A 24,513-nucleotide genomic window follows, 5' to 3' on the forward strand; every position below is an offset into this window, starting at 1 on the left:
GAGGGTCGGCACGCCCCTAGTCTCGCATTACCAGACCTTCTCCCACAGTGCTGCGGAGGAGGGTCTAGCGAGTACACACAGCATTGTGGGATGGGAGAAAAAAGTGCTCTGGTTCATTGGCATTTCTTTAAACCAATCATAATCGTCTTGGGCGGCGCTATGCGCTGTACGGCACAAAGGCCCCTGCAAAATAGCCTCGGGATGGAAGGAACTGAAACATGTGTACGTTCAAAAGGTTGTTTTAGTCGTGCAACAGAAATCTCAGATTGGACAGATAGTCTAGCTAGCTGTCTGGATTTACCCTGCAGAGATCTGAGGAGCAGTTAACCTTAGTCCTCTTCAATCAGCCGGAGTTTAAAATGCCAACACAAAGAAAGCCCTAGGTAATGGACATCCGGCCTAAATGAGGGACATCCGGCGGAATTTCCAGCGGCACCGGAGCAATCCCGGAAGTGGAACGTTGTGTATGTAGACTAGCACACCCCCAATTTTAAGAAAGAGACTGGAGTACCAACACAGAAGTAAAGCAATGTTCTGCTGTGGACCGGGGCAGCAGCAAAACATATTTTAACCACCTAAAAAAATGTCCCAAGACAAAAACAATATCAGTTTAAATGCATGCTATATTTAAAATATTTTCATTGCTTTACCTTTGCCATCAGACAGCCCTTACCTTTGGCACTACATTTTCTTAACTGTAGAACTTTTGTATTCCTACACAGAAGTGCAACTGTACTGTGCAGATCAGCTGTTTGGGTTAGACTTTCAGCGGTTTATGGAAGAGGCAACAAATACAAGAAAAAAACAAGTGATTATGACAGCATTGATGAAATGCTGTTTAACTGTGGAGACAAGAGGATAACTTTATGAGCCAGAGTATACAGGAGTACTTTTGCAGAGGGAGACTGAACAGTCAAAAGAGAGAGAGGGGAAACTTCTGTGAAAAGGAAAGGGCTGTTTAATGGCAAGGTAAAGCGGTGAAAATATAGTGTACACTCAAACAGATATTGTATTTTTTAGGGGGGCCTTTTCTTTAGGTGGCTAAAATACATTTTTGCTGCTGGCCCCGTCCACAGCAGTACATTAGCTGCCTTGTCAGTACTACTGCCTGCTTCTCATACCGTAACTGGGGGCGTGCTGACTGCTTTTACTGTAGGTAATACACTAGACTACGGATAAGCCTACCTCATACAACCCCATTTCAAAATATATTCCTTTAACCCTAGTTTGTGCCTCTCATGTATTACATTTAATCTTTTTTTCTGAACAACGAATTTCAGGGAATCTTTGAAAAAAAAAAAAAAAAAAAAAAAGATGGTAAGTTAATCGAAACATGAGGATCGAAACATCGTTAATACAGGTCCAAGTGAAAGACTGTGCGGGATTGTTTGCCATCTATTTCATCTATTTTCAAAATTGCAACTATAATTCCTAGCCTATTAATTTATGATCTTCCTAATCCTTTTGCATGATTCAAGAAAAATAAAAACAAATAATAAATGTATAAAAACTTAAAATAAGATACAGTTGCAGTAAATGATATAGACAAATTGTATATCTATTTACTACCTAATTTTGGCTCACAAAGCAAATCTAGCAACTTTAACAGAGTTGCAACTTGGAGAAACAAGTTAAAGTCTTGATTATTGTGCAGAACGTTTTTTTTCCCCTTCAGATTGTTAGAAGAGTCTTTGATGATTTTGGAAATATATTCAGAAGAGCAATAAGGATTGTTAGAAGACCTGGGTTTTCCAAAAATCAATGGGTATTTTTTTGAAAAACAGAATGTGTTTGTGAGCACTGTGGCTCGAATCTAATGAAATGGGGGTATTGACATGAGAGGCAAAACATGGTGCTAGGTTGGACTTTCTCTTTTGCCCAGGCCATGCAACTCCTGGCACTTCAGAGTTCCATGATCCACTTAATTTGTCAAACAGTGCCTTCAGTTTTTATAGCATCTAAAGACTGTTGGGTACACAAGCATCTGGAAAGAGTTTCTTCCATTAACCAAAGCCAAAAGCCAATGACCACAGCAAACAATGCCAGCAACCTTTGTCAAACAGCAGCTCTCTGGCAAATGACAAATTGCTGGGTTCACACGGTGCTGCTGATATGATCCTTCTTGATTCTTGTTATTGACAGGTGATTCACCCTCATTAGCCTTCAGGCATACTCGAACATTTCACCTGCATACATGTAATCTGAATCATTTTTATCACTGTCAAGATAATGGTAAAGAATTGAAAAACATGTTAACTTGATGGTGGTATGCCAGTGTTACACACCATGAATTTGAAACAAGACCAAGAACACAATGGTGTTACACCAGGACGTGATTATCTGTGGGCTACATGCTTGAATGAGTGTACACATGAAGCATATTGGAAAAAAATATGAAAAAAATTAAATATCTTCCAAACTTGTTGGGCTTGGAGTCCACTTCAAAATAAATACTTCTGTCTTTACAAACAGGCACCATCTTATCTCAGTAACAATATCAATACAAATTGCTTGATACTAAAACCTCCAAACTTGTATCCGTGTCTAATAGATAAAGTCACCTCTGTGACCAAAGCCATTGCACATATGATTGTACTTAGTGTCACTGCTGCCATGTCTGAAAGCTATGGACATCTGGGCTCATCACAGTAGCTCACTTTAAACAAGGTCTTTTTAAAATGTGTGTTGGTGGGGAGTGTGTGTCTGCAGAGCAATTTGGAGATTTCAACAATGTGTTTACGTGATTGTGAGTCTTAGGCCTGCAGGTCGATTTTAGAAAAAAAAATTATATTCTAATATTCTTAATAAAAACTTCATTTCAAATATTCAAATCAAAATCAAAATTTGTTTTTAAAAAGTTTTGTTCTTTCTAAAAACAACTCTGCGCTGTACACGATTGTGCTTTTGAACACGTACTTGCACAGTCCAGCTGTCATGTTCCTGTGATCACACAGCGACCCATGTTGTACTATTTCACACTCTTCGTGCTCTGCTCCAGCTCTGCATGCCAGTTTTGACCCATCATCGCCATCAGCAAGCATGTGTGCAGGTCGCCATGGCAACCACGACCCATCCTCAAAGTCGACCTGGTTCACGAGGCATCGACTGGACTAGATGGAAACATCTGAAGCGGCCTCTGATGCTTGAAGTAACAGCGTTATGCCTTTGCTGGTTTTGTCAGTAATAAATAAATAAATACTCCAGGGGTCAGGTGCACAAATATATGTCCGGTCTGAGCATGCTCCTTGACCCGCGTCTGATCCCTGAAACTTGCCGTTTCAGCAAGCAGGACACACTGACGTGTTGTTTTATGCGAGCAACATTCAGTCTATTCTGTTGCCACAGATGGTAAAACGGTCTATTTCCAGCAAATCTTTCTTGGGCGTTCTGTGTTCAAGTCTGTCCCCTTCCAGTCCTGTGTCGGCATTAATGATTTTGTCATCATCTTCCTCGTCAGGCGTGGTCAGGAATGTGTCCGAGTCGCTCTTGGGGAGTATTGGGTCAGAGGTCTCTGCCATGTTGGGAGGCGGAGGATTGTCTGCTGCCAGTGATATTCCTCCTTTGTCAGTTGCGGGTTCTATTAGAGAGCGAGTGGCAGAGTTTATTGTACAGTAAACATAACACAACTGGCAGTTTACTAAACCCCCTTTACCAAAGAGCAATCGTACAATCATAGCTTAGCAACTGTAACTAGGCATGGCAGGTCTGGAAAGCTTTGAATTTCTCTTTACCATGTGCATTGGGCTGTAGTTAAGAGTGATATTTAGCCTTCAAATAGTGATACTAAATTAGTGAAATGTCATTCACGACTAGAACATCCACTGTGTAGTATTTTTTGTACGAAAGTCAGTTCTGGATGTTACTATTATCAGAGTAGGGCAACGTTAACAGCTCTGTCCTGTTACATTTTGGGAGATTCACACTCCAGCAACATGAAGCCAACATTATCCAAGACTATATATATTTATATATTTGCCAAACACATCAGTTAATCCTCAAAGTAAAAGCTTTTCTCTTGTTAACGTTAACATTTAATAAATACAAACAGCTAAGCATCCAAACAAACAGTTTAAGACCACTTTTACAAGTTTCTTGATTTGAAATGAGTCAGCGGGAAACATTAAAGTCATTCAGTGCTTTTCTAACAAACGTATGGTGCTATAGTTAGTTTAATCAGTTTGCCAACTAGAGCCGATAGAATCTGTCAGTTACGGTTGTCATTTTGACAAAATCGACGATCAAGGATCCAATGTTTTGAATTTAAAGTGGTAAATCTGTCGCGGTTATCATTATAAACTGCATATGTAATGTGCGAGAATAGAAAGTTAAACAGGCGTAGCAACAGTAACTAACAAAGATAGGATTTAACAAATGCTGTATTTAGCCATTTAGGAATAGAGAGGTAGATAAACTGGTTATTATTACCTTGCTGTGGTGAAGTGTGAAAGTGTTTGGTGCGGTGAGCTCTAGAGTTTGCACGGCTGGAGACAACAGAGGGAGGAGGGTCCGAGAGCTTTTCTTCCATGTTGGCCTCTTTGACGAACACACAGGACGTCCCAAGCAGAACGATACTGTTGAGCACCTTCAGAGTGATCATCCTGCTCACACACACACACACACACACACACACACACACAAAACACGTGGATATGTAAAAAAGGGTCAACATTAACAACTAAACACACACATTAAGAAACACTAGTAACACTGCAAATGTGTGTTCAAAACTCAGAAAAAAAACAATTGACATTTACCCCAGGTAAAAGAGCAGCACACACATAAAGGACAGCGAACCCTGGATCTTCACTGAGCTGGTCACGACTCTGATCAACTGAAAAAAGAAACACACACACATAATCAGATTGTGTATATACTGTGTATAAGTGTTTATACAGTCAAAATACACAATACCAATGGATATGTCTATAAACAGTGACTGACCAGCAGAGCTAAAGGAAGGGGGATGAAGCCCATTCTTCTGGATACTGAGTCACTGTAGTCTGTGTAAGCCTGGAGACACATTTTTAGACATTTTACAACAATCAACATTATTATTCCTACCCAACCAATGCATTAGTCATTCCATATCAACACTTATAATTATGACATGTCAAATCAGGAAAGATTAGAGGACATCTCCTTAATATTGCAAATATCATTCTGTTTGGCATTCAGTCTGTACTTAGATTTTTTTTTTTTACTGGATCAGACAAATACAGACATTCTCGTCTGGTCAGTTTATCTATAAATTAATACAGACATTCTCGTCTGGTCAGTTTATCTATAAACTATGTTGTCTGAGAGAGCTCAACGTAGTGCAACTTAAGAAAATAGAAAAGAAAAAAAAACAAGCACAGGTGTTTTTTTTCCACATTTTCTTAGATTGCAATGCATTGAGCGGCCTGCCACAATGAAAACCGGTTTTATAATGATATATACTGATATTACAATATAGGTGAAAGGAAACTTTACTATCCCAGAGGTGCAATTAGGTTTACAGCCAGCAGTACCACACACCAGACAAGCAATCACAAATGAATGATAGAAGATTTTATCCATAACGCTCACCCGTAGTTAAAAGTTTCTCAAACTTTTATGACCTGACTTAATTTGACCTGAGCAATTAGCAATGTGATTGTTATCAAGTCTATTTAAATATGAAATATTATGTACTGTATTTCAGGAGCACAGTGGAGCACCAGAGTGGGGTTATGTAAGAATGACGATATACAGTATTACACATTATATACACATTATTATGACTAAATACAGTGTATAAGACAAGTATAAATACACCCCTTTTCTGTGTCCCTGTGTGCATAACAAGAGACCCAACATGGGATCCTGACCTCAAGTTTGAGAAATGTGAGATATCTGAACTCATTTCACTCACATTTTTCTGTCGACTGCTGACAAGGTCAAAGGCAAGGCTGGCTCTGTATTCCCCGTATACCTGGAAAATGACAGTAACACAGCATTAGTCAGCCAAAGTATGAACATCAAAATATCAAACAAATATAGTTACTGAGTATCTGGTATCAGAGTTGTATGTATCAGTTATGGGTAGTGGCAGAAGATGAGCCAAATAGAATTTGGAATAAACCAGAGTAAAAAGACAAAAACAAAAATGTGCACACATGGATTAAATGTGGACGAGCATGGATGCACGAGCGCATCGCTTACGTGTGAGCGAGGTTTGTGTGATTAGGTTTAACACTTTGGAGACAAAGGGGTTAATAAATCCCTTCCTGTGGAGTTGGTTTCCATTACATAACCAGTTACAACTCCTTGAATGTAATCAAATAGGAAGAGAACACATGAAGGAAGGAAATGGGAAGAAAACAAAGTTGTGATGAAACAAGAGAAAATGGCTCAGCTGACAGATATTTCCCCTCTGATACTAAAGTGTATCTGGTGTGAGTGAGTGTGTGGGTGGGTGTGTGAGACAGTGAGAAACACCAGTTTGTAAAACAAAAAAACACAGAAAAGAGCAATGTGGAGCTTAAAGATTCTTTCACCTTTAAAAAAAAAAAAAGTAGGTGAACAAAATAATCTTAACTCAAGGTCCACTTACTAACTTTTTCCTGAGTTTTCGACTGCATCTCACAGTCTTCGTCAGTGGATGGAGTTTCAAACAACACCACCCAAAACGGATCTGTGTCATTGTTAGGTATCACTACTAGCTATTAAACCCCTGCTGCTGATTGCCACAGTTTGTGTCAAGAATCACACTTTTTTGTTTGAGTGTGTGACTATTACTTTACATCATTATCTCTAATGTCCGTCGCAAATAAACATCAATAAATCTGATTAGACTCATAAAAAAAGATACTTCTTAAACTCCAGAACTTGTCCAAGAATCATCATGTTTTTAAGTGTTCTTCTGTATAAAAGTAATCCAGTGATAACTGTTTGTTCATCCATGAGTACAGTGCAAAGAGCTAATTAGCTAATAGCTAATTCAGCATTTTTTAATGGTGCAAATTAGCCAAAATGTAAACAAACAGGCTAAAGAAAACAGGGCTCAAGTTAACCCACCCCTGACTAACTGAATCCATGGTAACATTGTACTTCCGGTTTACATCCCGCAAATGATTATTAGGACCTATTGTCCTAAAACTATAGTACAACTCACATGCAAAGTGATGGAATTCCTGAATATCCCAACTTGTTCTGTAAATAACAATACATGTATGCCTGGCTAACATATGTAGTGACTCTGCTAAAAGCCTGTAAATACAAAATGGAATTTGGAATTACCTGAGCAAACTCCATCCACCTATGAGGACTGGAAGACGTTGAAAACACGGTTTAAAACACTAGAAAAAGCTAGTAAATGGACCTGGAGGTAGATTATTTTGCCAAATTTAAATGTGTTTTTTGGACTTTAAAACAACATTGCTCCTTTGGCTGTCACGCTTAACCAAAACCTAATGGTTGAACTGTGAAAGTACTTTATGCAAAATGGGACTCACATCAGCACTGATGTCATTGAATTTGGTGATGAAGGCGTGCTTCACAACATCCACGGCAACCTCTGAAGCAATCACCATGACTACATCAGGAAACAGCACCCACAAGTGGTCTGAAGACAAACATTAAAAAGTGATTAGTGTCACTATTCAATATAATATTAGTTACAGTCAGTGACAGTAGCTATGTTTCCATCCACACGTTTTTATCCGAATTAAGTGATATCGAATGAAAAATGCCTTATGTAAACAGTAAAATTCGATTGAATTTCATGAATATCGACTCAAATGAAATTCGTTCGGTCTCATCGAATTTTATCTTGATCAATATATGGCTTATGCGATAAACGCTGATGGAAACGTTATTTGCCGAATAAATAATGAATTGCGATTAAGTTTTAGGTCATTTTATGGTTGCAACCCGCCACAAAACAAAGAACAAGAAGTTTTAGTTCACTTCCGCCCAGTATTTCCGCTCTGTTTGCACACATGGCGGGTGTCAACAAAGACAGATGGAAGTAGACGAATGAGGAGACGCACTACCGGGAGTGCCGACACAAATGTCCCTTATGATGCAACGATCGTCTACCACAGCCTGTAGTACGATTGATGGCCAGCCCTTTCTATTGACAAAATCCCTGTAGCCTTCAGCAGGGGGTCTAATTGGGACGTGAGTCCCGTCTATTGCGCCATACACCTGTGGCACAAGGTGCGCTCTGGAGTTACGCAGCGAGATATCATGCGCCTCATCCACTCCAGGTAGTTATATATACCTTTGCATCATCCTCGTTCGTATGGCTTTGCACACGGCGTAAACACACCGGTGCACGGTGGTTTTGCTGACTCCAAACGTTTCGCCTACCACTCTGTACTCTGCGCATGTAGCCAGTTTGTAGGAACCGGAGGGCGATAGCATGCGACATCTGGGAAAAGGGACGGGCCAAAAAAATTACACAACAGGTCAAATGTTGTGTTGGTCATCCGAAAATGCTTCAACCAAAGGGTTTCCGTGAAGTGTCTCTGAACCACGATCTCCCAGAACTGTTTGGAGCGCTGTTGTTCCCACACCACAGGCCGCCTCCGTTGTCGTCGGGCATTTACGTGCATCTGCATCATCATAGCAATGTGTTGATAGCATCGTTGTTTTCTTATTATAGCTTGATATGTCGCTATCAGCTGGCACATAAGCACTATTACAACTTGTGCAATATTGATCATTTGTTGGTAGATGGCATGATCCATTTTGTCTAGCAAAACTTTGTTCGCAAAAGTTAGCTTGAATGTTGTGCGATTCAGTGCGAAAATGAATGGAAACACCTTAAAATGTCTAAAATCAATTCGATATACCAATTTGATCGCAAAACAGCATGTGACGTCATTACACACAGGTTTTAATTTGCTTTAAAGCCGTTGGATGGAAACACACTTTCACCAGCTTTATTCGCATGAGTTTTTTTACCGAACTTCAGATAATTTGATTGACAAGTGGATGGAAACTTAGCTAGTGCTGAGTCACAATAAGAGGACCTGATGATGTACCTGAGCAGTGTGATGTAACTAACTGTCATATACATTATTCAGCCCTATAGATATCAGAAATGTTATATTATCTGCGCAGCACTGCATTAGTTACCAGGGTTCCATGAGAACTGCTCCATGTTTCTCAGACAGACGATGAGCAGGAGGATGTAGTTGGTGAACCTCTCTTTTATGTCTGTGGGAAACAAACAAATCAATCCAGGATTAACCTACTTTGTACTCACTGCTGCTGAGCTCAATTCCATAAATTTACCTTGTACCAAATCACCAAGTTCATAAGGCCGAGTTACAAAATATCCACAGTCCACTTATCTTGATTGTTTTAGGTATCGCTGACCACTTACCACTGTTTGACATCTGGAAAAGGTTGTTCTTTTCAAACTTCTTGAACACACTTCCTTTGATCTCCACAAACTGCAAAAAAACAAAATGTACATATTATGGCTGAACTTTAATGGAGTTAAATGTGTCTGTGTGCATCATACTCACGTTGTTTGACATCATGATGGTGAGCAGGGACTTGTTGTGGGAGTTGAAGGCTACGTTGAGAGTGGTCGCCTGAACCATGATGAGGATGGCATGGAGAACTAGATACAGACATGCTGAGGAAAAAAATACACTGAGGACTACAGCAAAGAATATCATGCTCTGTGTTCATTCTGATGTAAGCCCACTATGTACATTCTACTAGTCTGAAGTAAAGCTGTGAGGTAACTTGCAACTAATGATTATTTCATTATTGATAAATCTGCGGATTATATTCAGTTAATTGACTCATTGTTTTGTCAAGATGCCCAAAAATAGTGAAAAATGCCTCTCAAAGACAAATATGACATCTTCAAATTGCTTCTGTTGTCCGACCATTAGTCTAAAACTAAGATAGTTCACAGATGACATAAAACCAGTAAAAACTCTAGCAACGTTTGGTCTTTTGCTTGCCACCCATCATATATAGATTAGAGATATTTTCGCTGCAGAAAATATGTGCGAGCCTCCCAGACGGGTGAACTAGGACTAGAGCTTAGATCGGCCCAAAAAATCAAGCCCGAACCTACCCGAGCCCGAGCACGTTGCGTCCGAGACCGGCCCGACACATTAACTGTAATTATGAGCCCGAGCCCGACACTTTTTTAATACGTGGGCCGTTATAACTGACGTTCTCAACTACAATTCCGAGTTGTTTGAACTGCAGAAATCTGTTTAGAATAATGCAACAAGGACGAAGCCTGTAAACTGGGCTGTTTGTTTATTCAGAATGGAACGGATCGCAAATGGATCTGAATGAAGAAACGTAAAAAAAAGAAACAATGATGAAGAACATATTGTTGTCACTGCCCAAGACTTGTTTAAACTGCTTCCATACCTCCGACTTTCCTCCACACTTGCTCAAAAGGTAATTCTCCTGTTTTTCTTTACATCTTCAAGCTCCATGTTGCACTTAAGATACACAATACAGCACAGCAGGGCCGGTGTGATGCGTGCGGGAGGAGGAGACTCCGCGCATGAAGTGCTGCATTTTGTAACTGCAGCCTAAATTTTGTACACATTTGTTACTTTTATATAGCTTATATATACATATTTATAATATTTCTGATTATGGCATAGCTTTCTCCCCACCCAATTAGGCTAAATAGGTAATGGATAAAAAAAAAATAAAAAATGCTTGATCAAGGGTCCGGCCCGGGCCTGGCCCGGCGATAGTGGCGGGAATAACCAAGGTCGTGTCGGGCTCGGGTCGGACTCGGGCTTGGGCCAAGAATCTAAACTCTAACTAGGACTCAGTAGCCTACTTGTCAATTAACAGTAAAAGATTGGTTAACGAGGGTCAGCTATCTGTCAGAAAAATTATCAAAATTAGCATTAATGTATGCATGTAGAAAAATGCATGTGTAGATATAATTTTCACAGACTGTCAACAACAATCACAGGTCCTCCTCAGTGAGGATACAGACGTAGAGCACAGCCATGAGGAAGTGAGGAATCACGCCTATGTGCGCTCTCTTCTTCTCCTTGGGTTCTGTGGCTGTCCAGTACAGAGCATCCAGGATGTCCTGGCCAAATGATGAGAACAGGCGGTCCGCCACCTGGCAACACAACAGGAGAAGGACGCAAGGAGGCAATGAGAGCGAATGAGTTGGTGACTCACTGTACAGTACAATCATGGTTGATAAGTTATCAACCATTGTTGTGCAGCATAATCTGGGTGTACCTCTAACATGTTGTATATGATGTACAGTTTGATGACAGACTGTCCTCTGATGAGGTGGTACATCATGGAGTAATCCACGTAGCTCATCATAGAGTAACACAGCACCATAATGAAGCCTTTCAGAACATCACACACCTGGGCTGGCTGGAGCAGGCGGGAGCCACTAAAACACACACACACACACACACACACACACACACACACACACACACACACACACACACACACACACACACACACACACACACACACACACACACACACACACACACACACACACACACACACACACACACACACACACAAGAAATGTTCATAGAAGTCACAAGAAGAGAAAGAAAAACAGGTTATCCGTTTGGCCTGAAAAAGTCAGAAAAAGCTATACTGCCCTCTAGAGGTTAAGAACAACATTGCACTGTTCTGTTCCAAATGTGGAAGTTGCCATGTGAAGATATTTACCAAATCAGATTAGTCTGAGATTAGTTTGTTCCCAGGCTGTAACTAACGATTATGTTCTTATTTAATAATAAAAAAAAAAATGATTAACTGATAAATAAATCAGTCAATGAAATGTGAGAGGATACAAAAATAAATTTCCCTGAGCACAATATTGCATCTTCAAATTGCTTGTTTTATCCAACATCCAAAAGGTATTCAATTTATAGTGTGACTATTAGACATGTTTGCTTTATAAATGACTTGAATAATCAAGACTCAATCTATTATCAACATTGTTAAAGGAGAAATCCGGCGCAAAATGAACCTAGGGGTTAATAACACGTGTGTGTCGAGTCGACCGTTCTCTGGGATCTGTTTTCATGGTAATCGAATGTGACCAGTTTTGGCATAATGAGGGTCCCTACATGTAAACCGAAGCATTGAGAACTTTTTAAGTGTACAGACAGTTTATTACGACGAACGCCGTCGTTCGACTGGTCGTGACTGCTTTCCCAAGATGGCGCCAGCATGTATACGGTATTGTCTTTCTAAACTATCTTTTTAATAAACTGTCTGTACACTTACACTTCAATGCTTCGGTTTACGTGTAGGGACCCTCATTGCGCTACTGTGGAAGTGTGTGCTATTTTGAGCCTCGTTAGTGGTATAGAAATAGTGATTTCTTTTTACTTTCTTCATGCCCCGACAACTAGCGTTATAAGCTAATTAGCGGTTTGGGCTAAAACTGGTCACATTCGATTAGCATGAAAACATATCCCAGAGAAGAGTTGTAGTGGCGAATCGATAACTAGGACTGTAACTGTAGCTGGTTGGGATTAGGTGACCACTGTGGTGCATCGGTAAGAATGCAGTCAAATGCTCTGATGCTCTTCAATAGATTTATTAACAGATGATTGTCTGTCTTCATGAGTGTATGTGTGGTTCTACAATAAACAATAAAAAAGGGAAATATCAGCATACAAGTAAAAACAACAGTGCTGACAGGATGCAATTAGTAAGACTACCAAATGGTAATTAGTATAACTTTCACTTCAGGTAGCTATAGCTGCTTATATCAAATAACCAAAGAATATACCAGATAACACACATCAGCAGCCTTCTTACTGCTGTGTCTCAGTAACAGCAACCCAAAGTTCTCTACTACACAATATGGTAAACACTCCGATAATAACAGTGCAGTGTCATGTGAGTGCACACATAAGCACAATAGTAATGTAACACTAACAATACTAGGCATTAGCATGCTGCTAGCGAAATTTATGCTAACATACTGCATTTCAACTGAGTATCCCAGAACAGATAACATTCATATAAACCTAAGGGACCAAAAATACACATATGTAAAACATTTATACCAGTGTACTCACATGTCTCTGAACGCACACATGCACAGATGGCGACACAGACGACAACGATACACCCCAGAAATATCTACCTGTGCTTCTCCCGGCCACTCTCACTACTAACTCAAAAACGAAACTTATCAGCCAACGTAAACAGGTGTCCTCTCTGTAACCCCAAAACAAAGGCGCTGATTGGCTGATCCCCGTTACCCCGAACATAAAATAGCAAGTCCTTCTTTACAGCCGCCCCCAAATTTGCACAGTCAAATTTGCTGTCCCTGAGAAGGACTGGTGTTCTCAGGTGCTGTCTCAGGTATGGCAGGAAGTGGGACAAGACGGGCAACTGGCTGGGTGTAGTTCCTGTCGTTCACCTGGATCTCCGCTGTCCTGATCCTCCCATCTGCACCTGGGATAACCTTTCCGATGCGGCCAATAGGCCACCGTGCTCTCGGGAGCTGTGGTTCAACAATCATGGCAACAGCACCAGGTTGTAGTGGGGCCACTTCTTTCTGCCACTTGGTGCGTGTCTGCAGGGCAGGAAGATAGTGCCTGATAAATGCCCTCCAGAATTGGTCGGCAAGGACCTGTGTATGCCTCCAGCGGCGGCGGCTCAACAGCTCAGACTCCGGATACAACACCTGGGGCAGCGATGGGTCGGGCCGCCCCATCACAAGCAGATTGGGGGTTACTGGGTCAGGGTCTGCGATGTCACTGGATACATACCCCAAGGGCTTGGAGTTTAGGATGCCCTCTATCTCGATCAGGACCGTGCGCAGGACTTCTTCTGTTACAGTCTGCATCTGAATCGTTGCATACAGGGCAGTTTTGATAGATTTAATTTCCCTCTCCCATGCACCACCAAAGTGAGGTGCACTTGGAGGGTTGAATCTAAACTTGATTTGATTTTTGGCCAGTTCTGCCTGTAAAGTGGGGTGCAGTGCCTTAAAGGATTCGTGAATTTCCCTCTCACCTCCTCTGAAATTTGTGCCCTGGTCTGACAGAAGCTCCGTTGGTTTTCCCCTGCGTGAGATGAATCTGCGGAGGGCCATCAGGAAGGAATCCTGGTCTAGCATAGTCAGGACGTCTATGTGGACAGCTCGGGTAGTAAGGCACTTAAATAGTATACCCCAACGCTTCTCATTACGGCGTCCGATTTTGACCATGAAGGGCCCGAAACAATCCGTTCCTGTAGAGAAAAAGGGTGGTTTCATCAACCGTAGGCGGGCAAGAGATAGGTCTGCCATTTGTGGCACTGCAGGCTTTGCTCTCCATCTCCGACAATCAGGGCAGGAGTGCTGGTGCCGCTTCACTGCTTCTCTTCCACGAAGGATCCAGTACCGTCGGCGAAGTTCTGCAAAGAGTCGCTCTGAGCCTGGATGACGGAGGTCTCGGTCGGCATTTCTTGAATAATGAGCTTAGTCACCTGGTGAGCTGGATCCAGAACAATGGGATGAATAACTTCTGGTTCCAGCAAGTCACTGCGACGCAATCTGCCTCCAACCCGGATCAGCTTCAGTTGGTCGTCATATTCAGGGGCTAAGGTGATCAAACGGCTGGTGGAGGGGACAGGTTTTCTTTCTGAGAGATGTTGAAAGTCCTCCTCAAAGCAGTCTACCTGGGCTTGTCTCAGTAGGTCCCTTTCAGCATCCTGATAGTCTTGTGCAGCTGGCGTGGACTGGCTACCCGCCGCCCCATGGCGGGACTGCACAACTGCCTCTATCATGTCCCTGAAACTGTTAAATTGACTGGCATCAAGTGAGGGTGGAAGAGGAGCAGTGGTGATGGAGCAGCAAAATGCAGCCTTGCGAAGCTCTGTGGCATCCAACTGCTCAGCGTCTGGCTTAGTAGGCCAGTGCTTAAAGGCACAAAAATGCTGGGCCGTGGCTCCACCGGCTCTCCCCTGCCAGCTCCATTAGGGTCTTCCCACGCGTAATGTCATCTGCGGGATTGTTTGCAGAATCCACGTACCTCCATGCTTGGGCCTCAGTCAGCTCCTGGATATCAGCGACTCTGGTGCCCACAAACACCTTAAACCTGCAGGAGTCTGACTGGAGCCATGCAAGAACTGTGGTGGAGTCTGTCCAGAGCACCACTTCGTGAAGTACCAGGGTGAGTTCACGCTGCAGCAGCACTGCTAGCTGCGCCCCAGTCACCGCTGCACATAGCTCTAATCGCGGTATCGACTGCTGGCGCTTGGGGGCCACTCTCGACCGTGCAGTCAAAAAAGCCACCTCCACCTTCCCACCTGATCCCTCCGTACGAAGGTACGCAACTGAACCGTAAGCTTTCTCAGACGCGTCACAGAATACGTGGAGGCTTCTGGCAGAACTGGGGTGGTCCAGAGGGGGGCTCGTGTAGCATCGTGGCAAGACGATCTCTAGAAGGTGTTGCAGCTCATTCTCCCAAGTGAGCCAGGCCTTGAGGGTGTCATCTGGCAGCGACGGGTCATCCCACTCTCTCTCTTTGTTCCATAGATGCTGCACAATGATTTTGGCCCGCGTGGCGAAGGGAACGAGGAAGCCTAGCGAATCAAAAAGCCGTGCCAGTTTACTATAGATGTTCCTCATAGTCGGTGTGGGACGGTCAATGAGGCTGCACTTGTATGCCAGAGTGTCCAAGGCGCAAAGCCATCGGAGTCCAAGGGCGAGCTCCTGTGGATCCTCCATTGACTCTGTGAGCCATAGCTCGCTGCTCTGGGATCTTGCCTCTTTAGGAAGGTGACTGATAACTTCGGGGACGTTACTAGTCCACTGACGCAGCTCAAACCCCCCTGAGGCTAACAGCATCTTTAATTTGTCAACCAGCTGTCTGGCTGCGGTAGGGGAGGAGAGGCTCTGTAAGTGGTTATCCACATAGAAGTAATGCTCGACAGCCACCCTGACGTTCTCCTCTAGCTGGCTGTGGTCTGTCACATGCTTCTGTAGTGCAAACGTTGCACAGCAGGGGCTGCATGTGGTTCCGAAGGGGAGGACCTGCCACTCATAGGTGCCGGGTGGCGCCTCTCTGTTCAAATCCCTCCACACAAAACGAAGTAGGGATCTATTGTCTGGCAGCAACCTGATCTGGTGGAACATGCCTTTAATGTCGCTGCTTATAGCAACAACATGCTCCCTGAATCTCAGCAGGACACCTAGCAGGCTGGAAGTCAATGTGGGGCCTGGTAGTAGCAGCTCATTTAAGCTGTAGCCCTTGTATGTGAAGGAGCAGTTGAATACAAGTCTGTTTTTCCCATTATGACTCACCATGTGGTGAGGTATAAACCAGGACTCTGTTGACGTACTCAGCTCCTCCTCTGCTACCTTCTTCACGTACCCTGCCTGTTCCAATTTCAGGATCTCTGCTGCATAGGCTGATGCTCGTGCTGGGTCTTTCATCAGACGTCTTTCGGTGCTCCGCAGACTCGCCAGTACAGCATCTTTGGAGGTGTGGAGACGGGGCATGTTCTTTACACGCAGCAAGGGGGTGGCGTAGCGATGGACTCCGTCGACTTCCACCCTCACTGACCGGGTTTCCAGCATGTTAACTGCCTCTTGATCTTGCCTTGAGCGGGTCACCATCTTCTCACTCCTGTAAGGCAATACGTCCATTTGCCATAGCTTCTCCACATGATAAAGGAGCTCTGCAGAGGGTGACTGTGTGGCTATATGCAGACACTGCTGTGGCTGGAGATGCTGTCAAATGACTTTGGTTGGGCCCTGAATGGTCCAACCCAACTTGGTCTTTACAGCAGCTGGTCCTCCAGGCGGTCCCAGACGAACTGGCTCTATTGGGGTGATCAGATGCGTGTAGTCTGACCCAATGAGGATCATGGGATGGACACGTTCCAGTGTTTGCAAGGGAAGGCCTCTCAGGTGTTTATATTTGCGCTGAAGCGTCTTCACCGGTTGTGAGTGCTCTGCCAGCCCCAGCTGATCGGCAGTAAAGGCTCTCCGGATATTGTAAGTCTTTTGGGGGTGCTTGGCAGGAGAAATGGAGAAGGAAACAGACATCCCATGTAGAACTCTAAGATCCTGTCGCACAGTCCGTAAAGCAAGGTTCTCTGGCTCTCCTTTAAGTTTAAGCTCCTTAGCAGCGGCTGGAAGGAGCATAGTCCGCTCTGATCCGTCATCCAGTATCGCGTAGGTCTCCATGGCCTGCTCTCCATTATGTAGCACAACCTTTGTCACCTTCAGGAGCACCTGACTGCAGCCGGACTGCCTATCCAAGTAGAGAACTTCATTGGCAGTGCTCACTAGGCAGGAGGTGTTCTCTGTGGGTGGTGTCACTATGGCAGGCCTAGTGTTAAGGTCGTGGAGAGCTTCCAGATGTCTGCCATCACATTTCTTGCACCTGGCCTTTAGTCTGCACTGTGCGGCCTGGTGACAGCGACCACAACGCCAGCACCGCCTGTTTCTCTTGACCCAGTCTCTCTGCTGCTCAGTTGTTAACTGGTTGAATTTAGTGCACTGGTTCAGGTAATGCAGGGCATCGATACAGTATGGGCAGGGCAGGGCGACTTTGCCTTGTGGGTTGGCACTGGTGGATGGGAATATTGGGACAGCCGGGCCACTTGAAGACTGTTCAGCTCCATGGAGGACTGTGGTTGGCCTGCCAGACTTTGAGTCCTTCCGTCTCTCCCTTTTACCCTCTGGGTTCTCTCTGGGTCGAGACTCATATCCATACTCCTGAATCTGCAGCTCAAACTCCAGCCAGCTGGCAAAATCTAACAGCGTAGGGACCCGGATGCAGAGGGGATGTAGGTGTCTCATAAACCCAGACCGCATGTCTTGTGGGAGCTTGGACATCAGCCTAGTGACATGAGACCCACACTGAAGCTCAATATGGCCTTTCTCTCCAAGCTGGTCGAGCATGCCAACCAGGGCTCTCACTCTGAGGGCAAATCCTTTAAAGGCAGCGATGTCCTGGCTACGGATGTTAGGCGCCTCCATTAGGTCTGCAATGCGCCTTAATGCTAGCTGGTGAGGCTGCCCATAGTGCTCTGTTAAAGAGGCCATGGTGTCGGTGTAGGGCTGGGTAGAGTTGGTGTATGAGTCTGCAATGAGGAGTGCTTCTTCAAATTTGAGATGGTCCACTAGGATCTGATATTTAAACCTCTCCGTGGCATCCTTGGGGAGGAGATTTTCCAGGGAGGTCTTTAGCCTAGCAAACTCACGTGGGTCCCCTCTACTAAAGTCTGGGATGGTGGGTTGAGGACCCCGATATATGTACTCTGTTGCTTGGCGGAAGTGTCTCTGTTCATCAGCTGCGCCTGGCTCAGGAGGAATTAAATGGGGTGATATATGTGGACAGACTTGCGGCTCCGTCGGCTGAGGTGACCTCCCTCCCATCCAACCAGATGCAACCAGCTTACAGTTGTCAGGTGCCGGGACTCCAGGAAGCTGCTCTTGAGTGATCCCCATCTTCTTAAGGCATGTCATCAGCTCTGCCACCAACTCTGTGGACAGTGTGGTAGTGGATAGCTGAGGCGTTTCTTCATCATCTGCCACTGGAGGGGGGGGGGGGAGGGGCCAGTCTTCATCGTCCACTTCTACTTTACTGGGCACATGCACAGATGCTAATGTATTATGGGCCGTAACCTGTGGTGTAGACCTTGGTGGGCTAGTGGCAGCAGCGAGCTCTGCTGGCTGAGCGTGCGGGCTGTACTCCGCAGGGGGGAGGGCAGTGGGATGTGATGCATCTGACCCTCTGCTTAAATTAAGCTGTGTTTGAATCTCTATTACGATGAGTTGAAGCCTCTGGTTATCCTCCCTGATCTTTTGCAGCTCATCTAATATTGCAGGTGAAGCCCCTGGGTCTACTCTGTGAGACAGTGGGTCTGGGGTGCTCTGATAATGGGGTCCCAAGAACACTGACTCTCTGGGATACTTAGGGCGAGCACCAGTCTGGTTCCACGGATCAAAGAGCTGGGAGGTGCGCATTAACATCTGGTCTATCCTCTCAGTACTGTAGTAGGGCTCCTCCTGCATCTGATAGGGGGGCTGTGGGGAGAGTGCTGCAGCCTGGGGGGGTCTCTCCACAACAGGCAGGGAGACGTCATAGTCAGCAAGCCAGGTTGGCAGACGTGTCTGACGTCTTGGGCGGGTATCAGGAAGTGGCGTTGCCTCACCTCTACCATATGGTAACATCCTCACACACAGCAGTCACACTATCCGGCTCGAAGGACCAATTTGTAGTGGCGAATCGATAACTAGGACTGTAACTGTAGCTGGTTGGGATTAGGTGACCACTGTGGTGCATCGGTAAGAATGCAGTCAAATGCTCTGATGCTGATGATTGTCTGTCTTCATGAGTGTATGTGTGGTTTTACAATAAAAAAGGGAAATATCAGCACACAAGTAAAAACAACAGTGCTGATAAGATGCAATTAGTAAGACTACCAAATGGTAATTAGTATAACTTTCACTTCAGGTAGCTATAGCTGCTTATATCAAATAACCAAAGAATATACCAGATAACACACATCAGCAGCCTTCTTACTGCTGTGTCTCAGTAACAGCAACCCAAAGTTCTCTACTACACAATATGGTAAACGCTCCGATAATAACAGTGCAGTGTCATGTGAGTGCACACATAAGCACAATAGTAATGTAACACTAACAATACTAAGCATTAGCATGCTGCTAGCAAAATTTATGCTAACATACTGCATTTCAACTGAGTATCCCAGAACAGATAACATTCATATAAACCTAAGGGACCAAAAATACACATATGTAAAACATTTATACCAGTGTACTCACATGTCTCTGAACGCACACATGCACAGATGGCGACACAGACGACAACGATACACCCCAGAAATATCTACCTGTGCTTCTCCCGGCCACTCTCACTACTAACTCAAAAACGAAACTTATCAGCCAACGTAAACAGGTGTCCTCTCTGTAACCCCAAAACAAAGGCGCTGATTGGCTGATCCCCGTTACCCCGAACATAAAATACCAAGTCCTTCTTTACAAGAGTCGACTCTGTAATCATGTGTTATTAACCCCTAGGTTCATTTTGCGCCAGATTTCTCCTTTAAATGTTCTATTGATTAACAAACTCTTAATCAACTAATCACTTCAGCACTAGTTTGTACAGATGCACAAACATTGAGAGAGAGGGAACACTTTCCTTTAGAGCTAAAACATTCAGTCGATGAACAGAAAATGTATCTGCAACTTTTTGATAATGTCTTAATCAGTTAAGCAAACATTTGATGGTTCCAGTTTCTCACATGCGAGGATTTGCTACTTTTCTTGTCATACATATAGTAAACTCAATATCTTTACATCAGATTTGTCAGTCAGCCAAACCAAGCAAAGGGCATTTTCCACTATTTTCTGATGTTTCATAGACCAAACAATTTGAGTTGTAGGCACACTAACTGATGATAAAAAAAAAATGTTAGTTGCAGCCCTAGTTTATCACTTTATCACTTATACTGCATAGTGGATGGAGATATTAATATATGGAATCTAATAATACAGCTAACAAAATTAGGTCTTTGTTAAAACTGTATCAGAGGCGTGTTGATTCAAACATATGAGAACTTTTCAGGCTTATTAAAAACTTGTATTGCGCAAAAGCTTTTAATTTTAATCAAATATTAATGTGGCCAATGATTGATTAAAAAAATGTTTTTACATTTGCATCCCTACTACTTAAGTGTATACTTTACCTGAGGCCACAGCATGGCAATGTGATGAGTCGCAAAAGAGCCAGAATCACCCTGAGGGGCAGCAGAGTGAACACATAGAGAAAGGCATCCAGACAGAGGAAGAAGCCAAATGTCATCAACTAATGAGAGAGAATGAGAGACAGACAGAGATGAGGAATATTTATTTATTTGTAACCTTAACATTTTTTTCCCACAGGGAATTGTTTGTGTGTTTACCTTCTCGAGCTCCTTGGGGATGCGGAGGCAGGTGTAGACCCTCTCTCTGCGCTCTGTGTATTTGGCTTCATTGTGTTCCAGGAAGTAGCCTCTGGTCAGCTCAGTAGTTATAAATCTGACCAGAGACAGGTCTAGAGCCAGAAATGGACAGAAGACAAAAAATTAAACGCACACACATAGACGCTTACAGCCTTTTAAGGGAAATTCACCTGCCAATGATGTTTCACACCTCAGTTGAACATCTCATTCCAAAACCATAAATCTGCTGCTATAACCGCCTTCACTGTTCTGGGAAGGTTTTCAAAAGAATTTTAGATCCTGGTTACAGGGATTTTCTCTCAGGCTTAGTGAGGCTGAGTACTGATGTTGGGTGATAAATCCTAGTTTACAATTGGGGTTGAAGTTCATCCCTAAAGGTGTTGATGAGGTTGAGGTCAGGGCTCTGTGCAGGCCAGTGAGGTTCTTCTCCACCAAACTGGGAAAACCATTTCTTCATGGGCTTCGCTTTATGCACAGCGGCATTATTGGATTAAAACAGCAAAGGGCCTTCCTCAAACTGTTGCCACAAAGTTGAAAGCATACTGTTGTCTGAAATACATTTAGTCCTGCAGCATTAAGATTTCACCTAAAGGCGTACTGCACCTATTTTGTATATTAGTCAGGAAGTACAATTCAGGCTGTGAAAACAGTTGTATAGTGTTTTCTTTTGTGGTTCCAAAGGAGGTTGGGCTTGGATTCAAAATGTTTAAGCATGCATTATAATATGAGGGCCAGGGCGTTTGAAAGATGTGGGCATTTACCAGGCAAGAATAGTCTAGTGAAATGCTCTATCAAGCTGCATTACGGAAGGTGTAGAAATCCAACATGTTGCATATCTCAGCCCCTGTTGCATCAATAGGCACAGTAGGAAACGCATGTGTAAATATTAAAGCAGCCATATTATACTCATTTTCAGGTTCATAATTGTATTTTAAGGTTGTACCAGAATAGGTTTACATGGTTTAATTTTCAAAAAACACCATATTTTTGTTGTACTGCACCGCTCTCTCTCACTGCTGCAGATCCTCTTTTCAGCTGGTCTCTGTTTTAGCTACAGAGTGAGACCTCTTTTCTTCTTCTTCTGTACTATCTTTGATTGCACTTGCACATGCGCAGTAGCTCAGATGTAGATCATGTCAGCTAGCTAGCTCCATAGACAGTAAAAGAAAGGCTGTTTCTACAACTTCGGTCAGTTACAAGGCAGGATTAGCTGGGAGACTTCTAAATGAGGGCGCACATGTAAGTAGTTATTTTGTAGATTATGGTGAACTTGTGTGTTGTAGCAGTGCTTTGCTATTGAGAACGAGGTAGCATGCTAGCGTTAGCATGCAAGCGTTAGGATTAGCGTTAGCATGCTAACGCTAACGCTAACTACGAGCTAATGATTGCGGTTAGCCTGCTTGTTTCGGCTTGTGACGTCACAAGCCGTGTCGATTTTGAACAGCTCACCAGGAGACTGAAGGCAGGACACATTCAGAAACCGTATCTCACTCTAAACAGCATGGATGGATTTTTTTCAAAGTTTGTATGTGTGTGGAAGCACCAGAGACACAACATAACACCCCAAATCCCAGAAAAAGTGATTTTTTTTCATAATATGGGCACTTTAAAATGAATGATGGCTGAATTCAGTTTTGGTACTTTTGTTTCAGAATCCTGGTATTGTGCATGCTGGCTCACTGTCACACTGGTATGGCTTACTGAGACGCTTGAATAGAGCAGAGCCATGATTATTTTATGAGTAACACCTGTGGTTTAACTACTTTAACAAGTCAACATGTTTGCTGGGAAAGGCCATTTTTTGACCAGCCTTTTTAAATAAGTGTCTTCCAACTTTATGGAAGTGCAATACTAAAACATTGGAGTGCTTTGATTTGAATTAGAAGGACTAGTCAAAACCATGAAAAACAGCTCCAGTCCAAAAGTACACAGGGGTGTCCACACTTTTGGTTGGATACAGTATGCACACACTCAGCAGCCCTTCTGAATGCGCATGTGCAAAGAAACGGCACGTCTTGATAGAAAAGCCAACTGGCCTATATTTAGACTCCTTCATGATAACATGCAGCAGTGCTGTCTTGGTTACAGTCGGAGTATAATTTGGATACATATAACGTAAGTTAGCCATCTAACGTTACTTTAATTCAGCTCAATGTTTAAGAAACAGCAGCTGCTGTGTTAGCTTCATCCTGAGATCAAGTGCAAACTCAGAGCAGCGCCCAAAGCTGCACAAAATTAGTAACTGATAGGAATTGTAACTGCGTGGCCAAGCAACATAGCAGATAATCACACATACAGTGCATTGATGTTATTTAACCTAACGCTGGTTTGCCAGTTAAATAGAAAAACAATCACTTCAGCAGCTAGCTCCGTTAGCGCTGTCAAACTGTGGGCTGTAATAACGAGGCAAGCTCTCACCTGACAGGTTGCGTTTCTTGCCCTTACTGCCGCCATTTTTATCATTGAACGCTAACGTCTCCGTGACTCCGTCCTTCTCGTTGATGTTCTCTGTTTTGGCTGCCTTCTTGTCCCTCTCTCTGTCCTCCTTCTCCTTCTCCTGCTCCTCTCCCAGACCTGACGACAGCGGGTCCGCCATCTTCGCCAAACGGTCTCATCTGCTGCCTGGGAGACTGACATCTGCGTCACGCACTCTGACGTCATCACGCCCCATAGTTCCATCGTATCACCGGCAGATGTCGCCAAAATCCCCATGCTTACATTTCACACCTTAGTTCAGGTGATTGGTTAAAGGCACACTATGCAAGATTTTTTTCCCCCTTCAAACATCTTTGTTGACAAAAACAAAAAGACTTCAAATCTTGAATTAAAGGCAAAGGAGTTACATATCAGAAAAAAAAATATTCAGCCAAAATAACCTATCAAATGACAAAAAATACAACAATAATAAAGTAGGCCTATAAAATAAGAATAGCCATAAATTATAACTAATAAGAAGGAATAACGAACTAAATAAATCAAAAGTAAGTGCTACAGAGACCTAATGTTGTTGTCTCGGTCATGGGAACCGAGACTTGGGAACGCAAAACGTATTGCGTGGGAATGCAAAACATAGACTATTGCGAGAGAACGCAAAACATATTGCGAGGTAATGCAAAAGTAGTCCCCTGAAAAAAATCTCGCCGTGACCCTTCCGGGGCTCCGTAAATATGCACTTGCACATACACCTTAATGAATGAAGCAAGAAGATGAGGGATGTATGACTATAAAGGCCACATATGTAAACTCTGCCCCCTCTGTGTTTAATGCTCTGATCTGACCTTTAGGGTCTGAGTTACAATGGCTCATATCTGTCACTCTGTCACAATGCTTATGATTTTATGGTCTCCAAACGTGATACATTTCCATCTCAAAGGCCAAGCTGCAAAGGTTAATTCATCCCCTGAATAAAGAGGAGCGTGTGAGAGAGGGAGGGAGCCGGATAGAGTTTCTCCCGGTAACGGATCTCTTTGACAGCCATAGATTCGGTTTCTCCTCCTCTCTGACTAACACTTAAGTACATGCGACATTTTACCGTGAGATATAGCTATATCTAACCGATTATGATTCATTTTA

At 43.5% G+C, this 24,513-nt stretch overlaps 1 protein-coding gene across 1 annotated transcript; it reads right to left on the reverse strand.

Moving 5' to 3' along the window:
• Nucleotides 1-2,107: 2,107 nt before the first annotated feature.
• Nucleotides 2,108-23,630, reverse strand: tapt1b (transmembrane anterior posterior transformation 1b). Its single transcript, XM_031277015.2, has 14 exons — nt 23,359-23,630; nt 20,902-21,032; nt 20,686-20,804; nt 11,221-11,383; nt 10,960-11,095; nt 9,501-9,598; nt 9,356-9,425; nt 9,106-9,186; nt 7,476-7,585; nt 5,894-5,953; nt 4,942-5,010; nt 4,755-4,831; nt 4,426-4,598; nt 2,108-3,577 (listed from the first exon to the last, which is right to left on the reverse strand). Exons 1-14 carry the CDS (start codon nt 23,534-23,536, stop codon nt 3,324-3,326), a joined length of 1,719 nt encoding a protein of 572 aa, XP_031132875.1. The 5' UTR covers nt 23,537-23,630; the 3' UTR covers nt 2,108-3,323.
• Nucleotides 23,631-24,513: the final 883 nt, after the last annotated feature.

The sequence above is a fragment of the Sander lucioperca genome, chromosome 4, assembly GCF_008315115.2.
Source record: "Sander lucioperca isolate FBNREF2018 chromosome 4, SLUC_FBN_1.2, whole genome shotgun sequence".
NCBI classification, from domain to species: Eukaryota; Metazoa; Chordata; class Actinopteri; order Perciformes; family Percidae; genus Sander; species Sander lucioperca.

Bases quoted from the DNA above. Each gene is read 5' to 3' on its own strand.
- tapt1b (XM_031277015.2), bottom strand. From the start codon at position 23,536: ATGGCGGACCCGCTGTCGTCAGGTCTGGGAGAGGAGCAGGAGAAGGAG. The intron at 11,096-11,220 runs GTACACCCAGAT...TTGTGTTGCCAG, and splicing joins TCATATACAACATGTTAGAG to GTGGCGGACCGCCTGTTCTC. The intron at 7,586-9,105 runs GTAACTAATGCA...GTTTGTCTTCAG, and splicing joins GCAGTTCTCATGGAACCCTG to ACCACTTGTGGGTGCTGTTT.